Source organism: Mus musculus, chromosome 15, assembly GCF_000001635.26.
Source record: "Mus musculus strain C57BL/6J chromosome 15, GRCm38.p6 C57BL/6J".
In the NCBI taxonomy this organism is placed as follows: Eukaryota; Metazoa; Chordata; class Mammalia; order Rodentia; family Muridae; genus Mus; species Mus musculus.
This window is the reverse complement of record NC_000081.6, coordinates 79,760,717-79,774,527: the sequence shown is the minus strand read 5'-3', so window position 1 is coordinate 79,774,527 and position 13,811 is coordinate 79,760,717. Positions and strand designations below refer to the sequence as shown.

Here is a 13,811-nt window from a genome sequence, read left to right as displayed (position 1 = left end):
TCGGAATTAATTGGCACTTCTCTACACCAATAATAAGTGATATTGCTGTCAACGTCCGGTGACGGGACGGGACTTCCGTGATGGTTGCTAAGACACTCTGGCTCGCTCCTTGACAACCCTGGCGGGGGTGCGCTGGCTGTGGCCTCGGCTCCGGCCCCCGCGGGAGCAGGTGAGGGCGCGGAGTGCGGAGGGCAGCGCGGCGGGGAGGGCTGGCCCTGAGGGAGGGCGGGAGGATGCGCGGGGCGGACAAGGCCTGGCCCAACGCTAGGCCCCACCTAGGTCCCCAGCCCGCGGTTCCCGGCCCAGGACCTCCCCTTGTCCCACGTAGGAGACCACGGAGCTTGGCAGTGACATTGCGCACCAGCACCACTTTGCAGGCCGCTCCTCCTCACTCATCTTGGGTCCTGTTTAGCTCCATGCCCTCGCATCCTCCCTGTTTTGACTCCCACTGCACTTTGTCCCCGCACCACCTCGCTGCTGACTGGTGGTCTAAATCGCCTCGTCCCAGATCACTTGGTTTGGAGATTTGGCGATACTCTGGGATTCTAGGCTGACTATTGCCCGACGGGGGGCACTCAGTCTTCCCATCTATAAAGTCGAAATTGGGTTGAATGGTCGCAAAGGCCTTTTGGACTCTGACGTCCTAGCATGATGTTGTGGGACTTAACTGTCAACGCCCCTTAGGATGTGTGTTCTCCTAACCTTTTATGTAATGCAAAGAATTTGGCAAACTTAAGTTGGATTCCCATTGGTAAGAACTACCTAAGATCTCTCTGGGCACCAGTCAGTGCATCTATAAAGCCAATAGTCTGAAGTTCATCTCCTTTGGCAAATGAAGTACAAAGGGTCCAGTCCAGTGTAGACGGTACTTGCTCACTTGTCTTTTTTCTGTGTGTATGTGCGTTCCTGTGTGTGCAGTTACATGTGGAGGCTGGAAGTCAACATTCGGTGTCTTTCACAATCACTCTCCACCTTATTGTCTGAGACAGGGTCTCCCTCTTTGATGCCAGGAGCTCACCACTGGGCTTCATGGCTAATGAGCTTCCAAGGATCCATCCTCTCAGCTGCCTCTCCAATGCTGGGCTCACAGGCATGGCCGCCTCACCCAGCCCTTTACACGGGTGCTGGGATAGAAAACTCTGGTCTTCATACTTTTGTAGCAAGCACTTTATAAACTGACCTCCACCCCCTAATTTCTTCTTTTTGTCTGTTATGACCTCACACTTTCCCTCCTGGGAAGAGCCCAGTGCTTTCCTGCGCAGTATCCCACTCAGTAGCCACTGTCTGCAGATGAACCTCAGGCCTGCTGTCTGGCTCTGCTCTTCCCCTGTGGCTAGGAATTCTTGGGGTACAGGAGTGAGGAAACTGAAAGAGGTTGGTACAGTGATACGAGGATTCATAGCTTCCCTTTTCCAACCATCCATGACTCTGCCATCTTTTCCTCCTGACTAAATGTCTCCATTTGCATTTTGCCAGCTGCTAGCATCAAGCTGGCCTGCCTATCTGTTCTACCTGGTTTCTTCCATGCTCTGGTAGGCTCATCCCTCTGAGAAAGTTATCAAGTTACCTTGATTCTCTCTCCGTGGGGTATCACACCCTCCCCATTCCTGAGACCATTCTGGCCTCTTAGGCCTGTTTTCTGGGCTGATCGCTGTAGCTTCCTGGCTGCCATCCCTGTCAATCCAACTCCCCAACCTCTGTGCTGCCAGCCACCCTGAAAGCTCCAAGAAGCCAGGCAAGGTCGTGATGCTTGCAACCCAAGGGCTTGGCTGTGTCAGCAGTATCACAAGTTCAAGGTCATCAGGAGCTCAGTGGTTCAGTGAGTTCAAAGCCACCCTGTGTTATGTGAGAGCAAAAACAGAATCCAAGGTTGTTTTTTTTTTAAATTTTTTTATTAAGTATTTTCTTCATTTACATTTCCAATGCTATCCCAAAAGTCCCCCATACCCTCCCCCGCCACTCCCCTACCCACCCACTCCCACTTCTTGGTCCTGGCGTTCCCCAGTACTGAAGCAAATAAAGTTTGCAAGACCAATGGGCCTCTCTTTCCAATGATGGCCGACTAGGCCATCTTCTGATACATATGCAGCTAGAGACACGAGCTCTGGGGGTACTGGTTAGTTCATATTGTTGTTCCACCTATAGGATTGCAGACCCCTTTAGCTCCTTGGGTACTTTCTCTAGCTCCTCCATTGGGGATCCCATGATCCATCCAATAGCTGACTGTGAGCATCCAGTAGAATCCAAGTTTTTATGCCTGGGTTTTAGGGCTCTCTACACTTCCACAACCCACCCCCAGCTTTTTTTCCCCCCTCCTTTCTCAATTGTGTTCTTTCTCCCAGTCCTGGGAAGCCTTGAACTTTCTCTTGGGTCCACTGCATTGCTTCTCAGTCCGGAGTCTCCTCCTATGCCCATATGACAGGGCCTTTCTGCCACAAACCACAACTCCTGGGTCAGTTTTCATCTACGTTGCCTCTTGCTTAGTTATAGTGGAGTTGTCAAAAGCGTGGTCTTGAAATCGTGTACACTTGGTGTGGGGCTGTGGCCCTCCGTGTCTCAGCTGGATGGAAAGTCACTTTGCTAGGCTCAGGCCGTGTGCTCCTCAGTGGTAACTGACACAGGGAGAAGAGATTGTGTCTGTCTGACAGGTTTTGGGGGGTGATGAATTTTTGAGAGCCTGTGTGTAGAATCCTTCTCCTGGGCTCTGGCTGAAGATCAGTGTTAAGTAAATACATGTTTCTAAAAATTGTGTGTGTGTTTACATGTTCTATGTGTAGGAGTGCCTGCACATGTGTCTGGACATCTGTGTGGAGGTCAAAGATGGGTGACTGCTATTTTTCTCAATCACTCACCACCTTATGGTTTTGTTAGACAGGGTTTCTCTTCAAACCTGTCACTCACTAATTGACTCTACTGGCTGGCCAACAAGCCCCAGGATCCTCCTGTCCCTGTGTCCCCAGCTCTAGGATTACAGGCACATAGCACAGCACCCAAACACTCTGGTTGTGTGCACTCATGCATGAGAGAAAGAGGGGGTGCGAGCATGCCCATGCTCCCCCAGTGTGCACGTGGAGGTCAAAGGGGAACTTTTTGGAGCTGGGTCTCTCCTTTCACATGGGTTCTGGGGGTTGAAGGCAGGTGTCTGACTTCCGCAGCAAGCACTTTTACCCGGGGAGCCATCTTTCCAGCTCTACACCCAGCCGTCTGTGTGGATGCTGGGGATCCGAACTCAAGCCCTCATGGTTGTGCGGCAAACCAGGCCGAGCCATCCCAGCTGCAGTAGTTAGCATTATTGGATGGCTTTGAATGGTCCTCTCCCCTCTCAGGAGGCTGCTGAAATATCCTTTAACTACATTTTGGATATCTTTTGGACTCCTGCCATGTGCCTGCCACTGGAATACTCATTCCGGGATAGTAAAGGAGACTGCATCCCCGAGCTGCGGGGTATGGTCCGGACTCGGGACACGTGGTGAGAATGTGATCACTTGTAAGGTGTGACTGCTGCTTAGCAGTTGTCAGCGGTTTCCTAGGAAATAAATCAGTGCTCCGTGCAGTTTGATCCTGTGATATCGTCACCTTTCATTCCTTTCGTTCAAATCTGTTCTGCTGAGTGTAGAAGAAGTGGGGCGGGAGCCTGCGTAAACCGTGCCGTAAGCAGCTGCTCTTGTGCAGAGCCCACGGCTGCCATGGTTATTACTTTTTATTACACTTGTCTCCTACAAAAAGGTTTGGGAACGCATCCAAATTTGGGCATGTCCATGGGGGTGTACGGTGTGAGTCACTGTCGTTTAGCACGAGGTGTTGGACAAAGAAAATGTTGAGTCGCCTAGCTCAACGAGTCAACAGATGTCTCTTCTAATCCCACCCCTCCTCCCCTTCCTTCCCTTCTCTTCTTCCTCACTCTCCATGATCAAAGCATAACGAAGTTTTCCCTTGGCCTCAGTGTGATTGAGAAAAAGTAAAGACCTTTTTAAAAGCTAACAAGACAGCTTTTGTATATGTAGAAAGGTAACTTTTTTTAAAGGCTGAAGTTACCCCCTCCTTACTGTCAACCTTTCTCTGGTTTACAGCACATGATGGCTGGCCAGCCTCCCTGTGTCTGCTTGCCTATCCCTGCCTGCCTATCCCTGCCTGCCTATCCTTGCCTGCCTATCCCTGCCTATCCCTACCTATCCTTGCCTGCCTATGTCTGATTGCCTTTGCATGCCTGCCCTCCTTCCATCCTTCCTTCTTTTTACTTTAAGAAACATTTTTTAAGACAAGGTGTCATGCCAGATGTTGGTGGTGTACACCTTTAATTCCAGCACTCTGGAGACAGAGGCAGATCTCTGTGAGTCTGAGGGCAGCCTGGTCTACAGAGCAAGTACCAGAAGAGTCAGGGCTACTCAGAGAAAGCCTGCCTTGGAAAAACCAATCGGGAAGGGTTTGGGGAAGGTAGGCTCTCAGTCTGTTGCCTTGTTTGGTCTGAGACCTACCATATAGGCCAGGCTGGCCTCGGAGTGCTGAGATTACAGGCTTGTGCCACCACACCCAGCTAGATAACAGAAATCTGACGTTCTTACAGTCAGGTTGGAGAATGGCAGCCCGGCAGCCCTGGCTTTGCGCCTCACTCTGGCCTGACCTGGGTAACCCTTATCCTCTCCTGACCTGACTGTTGGTGTCCCTGGACCCTTTTCCTCATCTTGTTAGCTTTGTTCTCATTTGTTTGTAGAGGCAGAGGGTGAGCATGTCAGAAAAGGCAGTTACGTGATGACCAAGGGACCCGATGCATGTCCCTCGTATGGGCATGTGGGAGGCCTGGAGAAGCCAGTTTTGCAAAGAGCTGCTGTAGAGTAGCTGTTGCTCAAGCATAGTCGCCAAGATTTACTTGGAGCATGCATTGCTTTAATGTGCCAGATTGTTCTCATACTATCAGTGGCTAAATTAATGTTCTGCATAAAGCGATAAGCAACATCTCTCAAGTGATTTTTGAATGGCCAGCATGGTTGGGATGGCTTTCCCCTTCCCTTGGTCCTCTGTAGCTAGCCTTATAATTAATATGCTTGTCTATAATAGACTAGCTATGCAGGCAAGGCATTCAAATGTGGCCTCTATTATAGCCACCATTTTCTCCTTAAAATGTTAAAAAGGGGGAGATGTGGGCACCAGAGAGGTCCTTGTGGTTACAGATAAGCAAAGGGAACCTGGAGTATTAAACAAACAAGGTTACTTCTTTAAAGGAAGGAATGTATAACCTGGTATCCTGCCCAGAAGGCTGGAAGCAGACAAGGCTAATAGCCTGGGGATTGTTGTCCTATCTGTGTAGCTGGATCACACTGGCTCTTCCCCAAGACCCTAATCATGAGCTTGTCAAACTACAGAACCATCTTTATGGAAAATGTCACATGTACCTTACAAAGGACTGATGCAGTCATGCCTTGAGCTTTATTGTATGCATGGGATTGAGTTAATCACCACCAAGAACATTTTCACCATGCTGTGCTATTGTTAAATATGCCTAAAATAAACTACTCTAGGTCAGACTCTAGGAGTTTGAACCAACAGCAGCTACTTAGTCATATTGAAGCAAACTTCCTTTCCCTCCCGTTTGTTACTCTGCTGACTGTGGTGGTCGCAGAACCCACCCCCTGTTGGTAGAGGTGGGAGGCAGGTACAATAGGTGGCTGACCTGGCAGATGCCAATATTGGAGTTATTTCACTGAAGGTGTAGTCAGGAGGCTGGATCTGGACTCAGATCCTGGCCCACAAATGGCTGTGCACTCTCGGGTCAGCTACCAAAGCTCGGTGAGCTCAGCTGCCTGCCGTGTTCTCCCTTCCCTTAGAGGCCTGAGAGTCGGATGCCAGTTCCCCGGGGAGCTCTTGTGTTGTTGAAGTGAAGCAGCAAATGCGAAGGTGAAGTGGAATGTAGCCATGCCACTGCCTCCATCGGCCCACCAGGCTTCACTGGTGGCCTCCTGACTTTCCCTCCAGTGCGAAAGCAGAGGCTGACCCTCAGTGGGAATGAGGAAGTAGCAGTCTGCTGGGCCAAATGCTACTGTATGGTTGGCTCCTGGGAAGATAGATGGCAAAGGTCCCCTTCCTGTCACCCCAGCAACAGCTGCTGATCCTTCCTGTGAGGTAGCGCCTGCTCAGTCCCCACATGCAGATGAGTAGCTGTCAGAATCAGAACTGATGTGAATTGAGACCCACCTGCTGAACCTGACTTTGGTTCAGCCAACACTACCAGACACACTCTAAAAGGGTCCCGTAGTGTCTTGGTTATGTAGTGGTTATAAGCCTAAAGGCCAAGAATGTTCCAAGCATTAAGTGTTAACACATATGCACATGAACGACACACACATACATGCACATACAGTTGACAGATACTTTTGGCTTTACTTTCCAGAGACCATGTCCTCTCTCTTAAAGATTCTCCTCAAATACTCAGAAACAGAGTGACTAATAGTGATTTAAGGTCAGTGTCACAAAGAACCAGGACCTTCCAGACAGGTGCACTGGCTTTGACAAGGCTATGGGGCAGCCCTGTGTATACGTCCTGGGTGGGGTTCCATGGAACACTAAAGGATTCCTGTGGGGAGAGCAGGTTCCACCATGGACCAGGTGGCATGCAGTTGAACTTTTGGTACCCTGACTGTGGCACACTTTCATTATTAAAATGTGGTCTGGTCTGACGCAGCCTCTCTCAGGCGTGTGCTCATTCACACGGGAGATTGATAAGGTTATTAAAACCCCAGTTGTGCTATTTTGGGAAGCATCCGTTCGGCAGGGTGTGCTAATCGTGGCTGAAGAACTGGAGCTGCACCAGAATACAGGGTCATAAGAATCTCTCTTCCTTTCTGTGTGGAAGCGCGTCATCTCTAACAACCCCTCTTCCTCTGTAAGTCTTACCCGTTTGGATTGCCAGGAGTCTATGCAGTGATTAGGAAAAGCTATGTGTGTTCATGAGTCACGGTCCATAGCATATTTGGTTGAATGATGTTGGCTGAGTCCTGGCTGGAGGAAGGATCGCCCTAGAGGGCAGAGCGGCCAGAACTGCAGAACAGCGGGTGTTTCACACCATTCACAGGAGGCTTGTATCAGCCACCTCCAAGGAGAAACCCAGGCCTGGCTGCAGTCCCTTGTTCGGGCCTCCAAAGCCAAGGAAGTGGGCAGAACTCCATTCTCTTATAGAACCGGCATCTATTACTGGCCCGTGGCTTATATATCTATTTTGCAGCATTGGGGATTGAACTCAGAGCCTCTCGCCTCGTAAGCAAGTACTTTGCTATACCCACAGCCCCTAGGCATAAATGGTCTGACTTAGCATTCGCCTCGCCATGCTGTTGCTCCCTAGAACTGTGCTGGGGATTTTCCTGAAGAATGGGCTCTAGTAGCACCCCTGGAGTCCTGTGAGCCTCCATAGAGTCTCTTTGAGGCCATAGGCATGATGGGTTCTGTGTCGTCTCCCTCCACCCACCGCCCGCCCGTCCCCTGCCTGGCAGCCTTTCTTAGTTTTGAGGATGAATCAACTTGAGTTGAAACATGTAAGTGGAAGATGCTGAGCAGCTGCTCCCCCACTTTAAGTTGCTTCCACTTGGGATTTTCAGAGGTAAACAAAGTGGAGAGCCCTGGCACCCCGTGCAGTGCCGCATGAGGGTGGCTCCGGAGCCAGTGAAGTGGCGTTACTAAAGCTGGGAGCTCAAGATGGCAGACAGGCTTTAATGCTGGTTAGCAGAGACGAGTGGCCCACTGGATTTCGTGGAACAAGAAATTTGACCAGAAACTGCAGTGAGCTTGTGCTTGGTAAACAGCCAGCTCCTATGTAGAGACAAACAAAACCTGCTAAAACCCAACTTGTACAAATGCCCAGAGTTGGAAGATGAAGGGAGCCATCTGTGCCCTGTGAAGTCAGAAAACACCAGTGTCGTGGAATGGTGGAGTCCATGCCAAGCTCTGAGCCTTGCTCAAGGGTATCCACCAGTGGGGGGGCGGGGGGGGGGGAGGGAGGAACAACAGTGGCGGCAGCATCAGAGAGGTGTGAATTAAGAGTATAGTGTAGCCGGAGAGAGTACCCAGTGCTCTACCAGGCCAAATCGCAGCCCAGGACCGCAGGCTCGGGGAAGGAGGTGGAGCACTTAAATCACTGCAGGTCATCTGAGCCACACTCACGGTCACATGTGCAGCAAGGACCCATGTGCTCGAGTGCATGAAGAGAGGGAGCTGTTCAGGGTAACGCTGTAGCCAGTAGCTCCTCCTGAGCTGAGTGACCTCAGGCAGTCAACATTGAGCACTGCACAAAGACCGAGTGCTGGGACTGGGCTGACATGTGACAGCTAGCCCATGTCACCTGCTCTCCAGGCCTGTGTCTGTATTCCCAGCTATTTGAAGACTGAAGTAGGAGGATCATTTGAGTTCAAAAGTTCCAAGCCAGCTTGGACAGCCGCTGTCATAAAATTTGTGTCTATACCTCTTGGTTACCATGCTGGGCATCTTGGAGTTCAGTGGCTTTGTGGTGGAATCTAATGAGATCTAGCTTTCAGACAAGCTGCTGTGATGTATAGTCTCGATTGTCCTCTGTGAACTGCCGAGGATGGTTCGTCATTGCAGTGTTTTGCACGCATGCACATCAGGACCCCGAGAGAGGAAGCCCTTTGATTTCATTCTAGAATAATGAAATTGTTCCTGACTTTTGCAGGCCGGAAGCTCATTTAAGCTGCAGTCCAGCTGACTCTGAAAAGCCCTGCCTATCATCAGATGCCCAGGTCTGGTAGGGAGGGCCTTGAGTCTAGAAAGAGTCTGGAAACCCTGTCTTGGGTGGGGCATGAGGGAAGGTCTAGAACTCTCATTGAGTCCTCTGGTGGCCAAAGGATGGGAACAGCCACTGCCTGCCTGACACCCAGGTGCCTGCTTCACACGCCCTGTCTCATTGAGTTCCCTGCCATGGGTGTGGCCCCAGTCACTGGTGAGTCCACTTGGCATGGACTCTCCTTTGCCCCAGGCTGTGCTGCTGCTCATTGGCTGAACTGGTGCCAGCACCCGGGCCTTCCAGCTCCTGGACCAGCTAGAGAGACAGGACCTAATAGCCTGGGGAGGGGAGGCAGGGCTGTCAAGGCACCTGGTGTGCCAAGAAGGCCACCACCACACTGTTCCTATTCTGCAGAGCAGGGTCCTTCAGAAAGGACCCCTCACTTTGTGACAGGCCCCAATTGTCAGTGATCACCTGTGTATTTGGCTTCCTTCAAACCAGACAGGCTGTCATTGACACTCAGAAACTGTCCTTGCTAATTGGTAGCTCTCAGCTCCATCCTGGGCCTGGCCCACAGTTAGTATCTGTCTTGACAATGACAGTGTGTTCTTGCAGCATCTCGGGTTGACTCACCCTCCGTCTGCAGACATGCTGGCCATTTGGGAAAGGAGGCAGAGGCGTTGAGATGGGGAGGTGTCAGATTGTCACTGAGACATTTCTAATTTGTAATGTGTGGTTTTTGAAGCCAACTCTTCCCTCCTGCTTTTCCTGTTTTCTGCAGCACCCCTTGGGGAAAGACATTTTCTGCTCCTGCCAAGTTGGCAAGGCCTGCTTCCCGAGCCCGTGGGGCGCTGTAACTGTTGGGCCCAGCACCTCCTGAAAGCCCTACTCTCCTCCTGAGGGCACGCTGGGAGGATCATGGGAGAGACTGAAGGGAAGAAAGAGGAGGCTGACTATAAACGGCTGCAGACCTTCCCCCTGGTCAGGGTAAGCCTGAGGAGGGAGGGAAGTGGCCACCGGGCCTCACTGCCTGCAGGTGGGTGGAACTTGCAGTGAGGAGACCAGGGCTCTGCTGGCCTGGCTCCACCCCAAACATTAACCATCACAGTGATTCATTCTTTCATCCATCCATTCAATCACCAGCTATGTTGAGGCTCCCTGCTGTATGCCAAGCGTGGTCTAGGTGCTGTAGAGATGGTGACCAACAGGGCAGATAGATGGCGGGCAATATGTGCTGTAAAGAGAAACTGAGCTGGTACAGAGGCCAGTGCCTGGAAGAAGTCAGATCAGTGACCCTCATCAAGTTAGGTGGCAGGCCTTGCAAGGACCCGAGGAGCCATCTGTCCCTCAAAGGAGCAACCAGCAGAGGAGGCTGAGTGGGACAAGTTTGTTGTCACCAACATTGCTGATCTGAGGAGTGGCAGATGTGAGGTGGGGTCAGCCTGTGTAGGCCTGGCTGGCAGCCACTTGAGGAATATGGTGAAGAATGTGGCTTCTGTCCTGAGGTCCAAGGAGCAGTGAGGGGACAGGTGTAGGGTGTCACGTCATTAGAAAATCACTCGCTGTTCTTAGGAGAGTGAATTCAGAGGAAAGTGCTAAGGCCGCCCATTGCCCAGGGACTGAGGTGCAGTAGTCATGCCCTGTGGTGGAGGTGTGAGGCTGGCCCTGGCCAAGGTGCTCACTAAGGATGGAATCTGGATGCCAGGGCAAGAAAGCCAAGGAGCGAGGTTTACCTGGGCAGTGGGACCAGAGCGCAAGGAGGGGATGACCCCCACCCAGACCCCTGCAAGGTACAGCTGTGTGGAGGAAAGGCTTGGCTGAGGATGAAAACAGGCCCAGCCTCCATATGGGAGGAAGAGGAACCTGGCACACTGCCTGAGAAAGAAGAGCCAAGGAGCAGAGGGGAGCAGGGCCCCAGGAATGGCTCGGTCATCCCTTCTGACTCTGAAAGAGAGCCCGCTTCCTCTAGTGGGGCTCCCTCCCACACATGTCCCTGGCAGAGAAGCACAGGCTTCAGAGCCTGTAGCTCATTGCCATCATGCCTGGTCCACCCCAGCTGTAGGCCCCAGCCAGGAATAAATCACTTGCCCAAGGCTGAGCCAGGGAAGCCACCTAGTGTCCATACCGTAAGCTTAAAACTGAGAGGCTGTCCAGGAAGGCCAGGTCCCAGCTAAGCCTCTCTCTGTTTGTCCCCCTGCCCTGTCTCTAGCACTCGGACATGCCAGAGGAGATGCGCGTGGAGACCATGGAGCTGTGTGTCACAGCCTGTGAGAAATTCTCCAACAACAATGAGGTATTGGCATCAGTGCAGGTGGCCCCTCGTGCCTCTGGGGACCCTGTGTGTGTTAGGATGGCTCCTGTAGCCAGGTCCACAGTCCTGCTGGAACAAAGCTAGAGCCTTGTTTAGAGGTGGTCCCTATTCTGGAAGGCGAGTGAGAGAAGAGGGCGGTTCTAGCCAGGGTACCAAGGGCCACACCTAGCCCCTGAAGGAGGGAGGCCAGTAGGGTCTCCATATCACCTCTGCCCAGGACTCTTCAAGTGGGCTGTTGGCTAGGGCTTCTTCTTGGGCTCCATCCCAGCCCTGAGCAGAGGCCTGCCAGGCATTATCCATGATTCATCCATCCATTCAGAAAGGGCGGAGTCCCAGCTCCACAACAGGTATTGCTCGAGGTCCTGGGACTGTGGCCACGGGTCTCAACACAGCAGTGCCACTTATGAGGCCATGGTGAGAAAGAGGGTGGTGGTGTGGCCACGTCCCCTCTACAGCCTCCTCGGCTGTGTCGGCTCTGAACCCAACGCCCTAGTCTGTAGGCTGGGGGAGCGGGGTACCTCTTTCCTGAGCTATTGAGGTGGTGGGGACACAATGAATGCTCAGGGGCTCCAGCCCCTTCACGCTGAAGGACGCTTTCGGGAAGAGCCTGCATGGGAATGGAGAGCCATTGCAGACTGGGGAGTTTCTGAGGCCTTGGGGCCCTTTTCTCTGGGTTCGCAGTTGCGGGAGGGTGTTGGTGCTGATCTGGAACCCAGAGTGACACAGCCAGCCCTCAGCCCAGCCTTCCTCAAGCCATCACCTTCACCTGCCTGACAGGTGTCTGGGTGCTGTTCCCCTGCAGGAGGGACCTGTGTAGACACGTCTGTGGTGATCTTGCAGGCAGACCGACATCAGGCCAGGGCAGCAGCCTGTTTCTGCCTAGAGCTCAGTGCCACGCTTCCCTTTCTGGTGTAGGAGCTGGCATGTGCCTGTCACTATCCCTGATCGGCACCCTCTCCCTTCCAGAGTGCTGCAAAGATGATCAAGGAGACAATGGACAAGAAGTTCGGCTCCTCCTGGCATGTGGTGATCGGCGAGGGGTTTGGGTTTGAGATCACCCACGAGGTGAAGAACCTCCTGTACCTGTACTTCGGGGGGACCCTGGCCGTGTGTGTGTGGAAGTGCTCCTGACCCCCATCCCTGCAGCTCTCCCGCCTGTCCTCTGGGCTGGGGGGGGGCTCCCCAGGCTCCCCTAGGCAGAGCCTGGCTCTCTCAAGGAGAGTCAAGTCTTTTCTTTTGTCCTTGTGTACCAGTTTCCTGAGCCGCACCCAGAGTGTCCACTTGGTGACCTCTCCATGCCCAGGCTCCCCGTGGTTGTCTCCAAGCTCTGAGCTGTGGACAGGCATCTCTGTGTGCATGAGGGGTGGGGTGTGGCAGGTGAGAGGGTGAAGCACGGGATTCTTCTCCTTGAAATGGACTGGTCCCACCTTCCATCCCAGCAGCCTCAAAGCCCTTCTGCCCCAAGGACTGCTGGGAAGTATCTCCTGCCCTTGTTGTTAGTGGCCATGTGGAATCAGCCGGAGACTCCTCTCATGAGACACAGGGCAAGGCTCTCCTTTTCACTGGGGAAGGAGTTCCCTCTCCCCTTCCCCAGCCTGACCCGGGACTGAACAGCCCACCACATCTTACTGGACCAGCCATTCACAGCCCTGGCATTGGCCCGAGGATCACACAGTCTTCCTGTCCCCTTCTCCCAGCTCGGGCCACATGAACCTTTCACACCCCTTCCACCAGAACTGCTGCGTGGCCGAGGCTGGTGCGGTGGTGTAGAGCGACTTGTCAAAGTGTTGCTGAGCTCCCGGTGAGACACCTGGGCCAGGAGTGATCTCACCGTGAGGCCCCGTTAGCAGGGAAACCTGGCCTGCCAGGGACTTCATCAGGGACCGCATGCGATTTGTACTTCTTACCTTGCTGGCTTTTCTAGATTCTTTTTGAGTGTGGGAAGAAGGGTTTTAGTAGAAGGGTGAATCATATTTTACACAGCGGTCTTATTTATATAAACGTCTTGGTTTTTACAATTAAAACGACCAAAAACTAAACTTAGTCTGTGGTGTATTGAACTTTCCTGGAACAGGGGCTTCGTTCTGCCCTACTGTGCCTGTGTGCCCTGTTATCAGATCCACTGGACAGTGATGCAATGAAGGCCAGTGCCCCTGGGGACGTATGAGCATGCTTGTGTGTGTGCATATGCACAGGGCACACACCTAGACAAGTGTCACCACAGCCATCTGGGCAGATGTGAGCAGCAGGAATTAGCCCTCCTGAGCTGGGTGGAGGCAGCTCCTTGTTCCTACTGGGGTGGCTGCCAGAGAGATGACAGCCCTGCACATGGGACTGGAAGGGGCGATCAGGTGGGTGTGCTTCAGGAGGCGGTGAGGGGGCACCAGCCTGGAATAGCTACGGCTGATCAACGCCTGCCTTGCATCTGTTCATCCCTTAATCTGCCGCATGTGGGTGCTGGCAAGTAATGCTGGCTTAGCCAGCAACCAAGGTGCAGTGGTGACTGGGATTATAGGCCTGGGGTCCCCATATCTGGTCCCTCTGTTCCATACTAGGCCTCAGCAGCTTTGTCTGTAGAGTGAGTGTGACACTTGTCCCCAGAGGTTGCTGGGCATCTGCACAGTTGACACCCCAGTGACTTACACTGGGCGACTACTGTGACACTTCTCCTGCCAGCTCATGCTGGCTCATCTGGGCAGGATGAGGCTAATGTAGTGCCCAACCCACATAGTATCACAGGGCCACAAGCAGCAACCCCATGTCACCATGGTCATT

General features: G+C 52.7%; 1 protein-coding gene across 2 annotated transcripts; it reads left to right on the top strand.

Moving 5' to 3' along the window:
• Positions 1 to 60: 60 nt before the first annotated feature.
• Dnal4 (dynein, axonemal, light chain 4) lies at positions 61 to 13,079 on the top strand. 2 transcript variants are annotated; one of them, XM_006521170.3, is made up of 5 exons: positions 69 to 169; positions 8,675 to 8,741; positions 9,507 to 9,712; positions 10,935 to 11,018; positions 12,003 to 13,075. In XM_006521170.3, exons 3-5 carry the CDS (start codon positions 9,644 to 9,646, stop codon positions 12,165 to 12,167), a joined length of 318 nt encoding a protein of 105 aa, XP_006521233.1. In that variant the 5' UTR covers positions 69 to 169; positions 8,675 to 8,741; positions 9,507 to 9,643; the 3' UTR covers positions 12,168 to 13,075. The 2 variants fall into 2 exon arrangements, with proteins under 2 accessions (NP_059498.2, XP_006521233.1); NM_017470.2 differs by lacking the exon at positions 8,675 to 8,741 and having other exon boundaries at positions 61 to 169; positions 12,003 to 13,079.
• The last annotated feature ends 732 nt before the right edge of the window (positions 13,080 to 13,811 follow it).

What these genes read in the sequence shown, in the direction of transcription:
- Dnal4 (NM_017470.2), top strand. Translation starts at nt 9,644, where the DNA reads ATGGGAGAGACTGAAGGGAAGAAAGAGGAGGCTGACTATAAACGGCTG. An exon ending in AGACCTTCCCCCTGGTCAGG is followed by an intron (nt 9,713 to 10,934) that starts GTAAGCCTGAGG and finishes CCCTGTCTCTAG; the next exon opens with CACTCGGACATGCCAGAGGA. An exon ending in AATTCTCCAACAACAATGAG is followed by an intron (nt 11,019 to 12,002) that starts GTATTGGCATCA and finishes TCTCCCTTCCAG; the next exon opens with AGTGCTGCAAAGATGATCAA.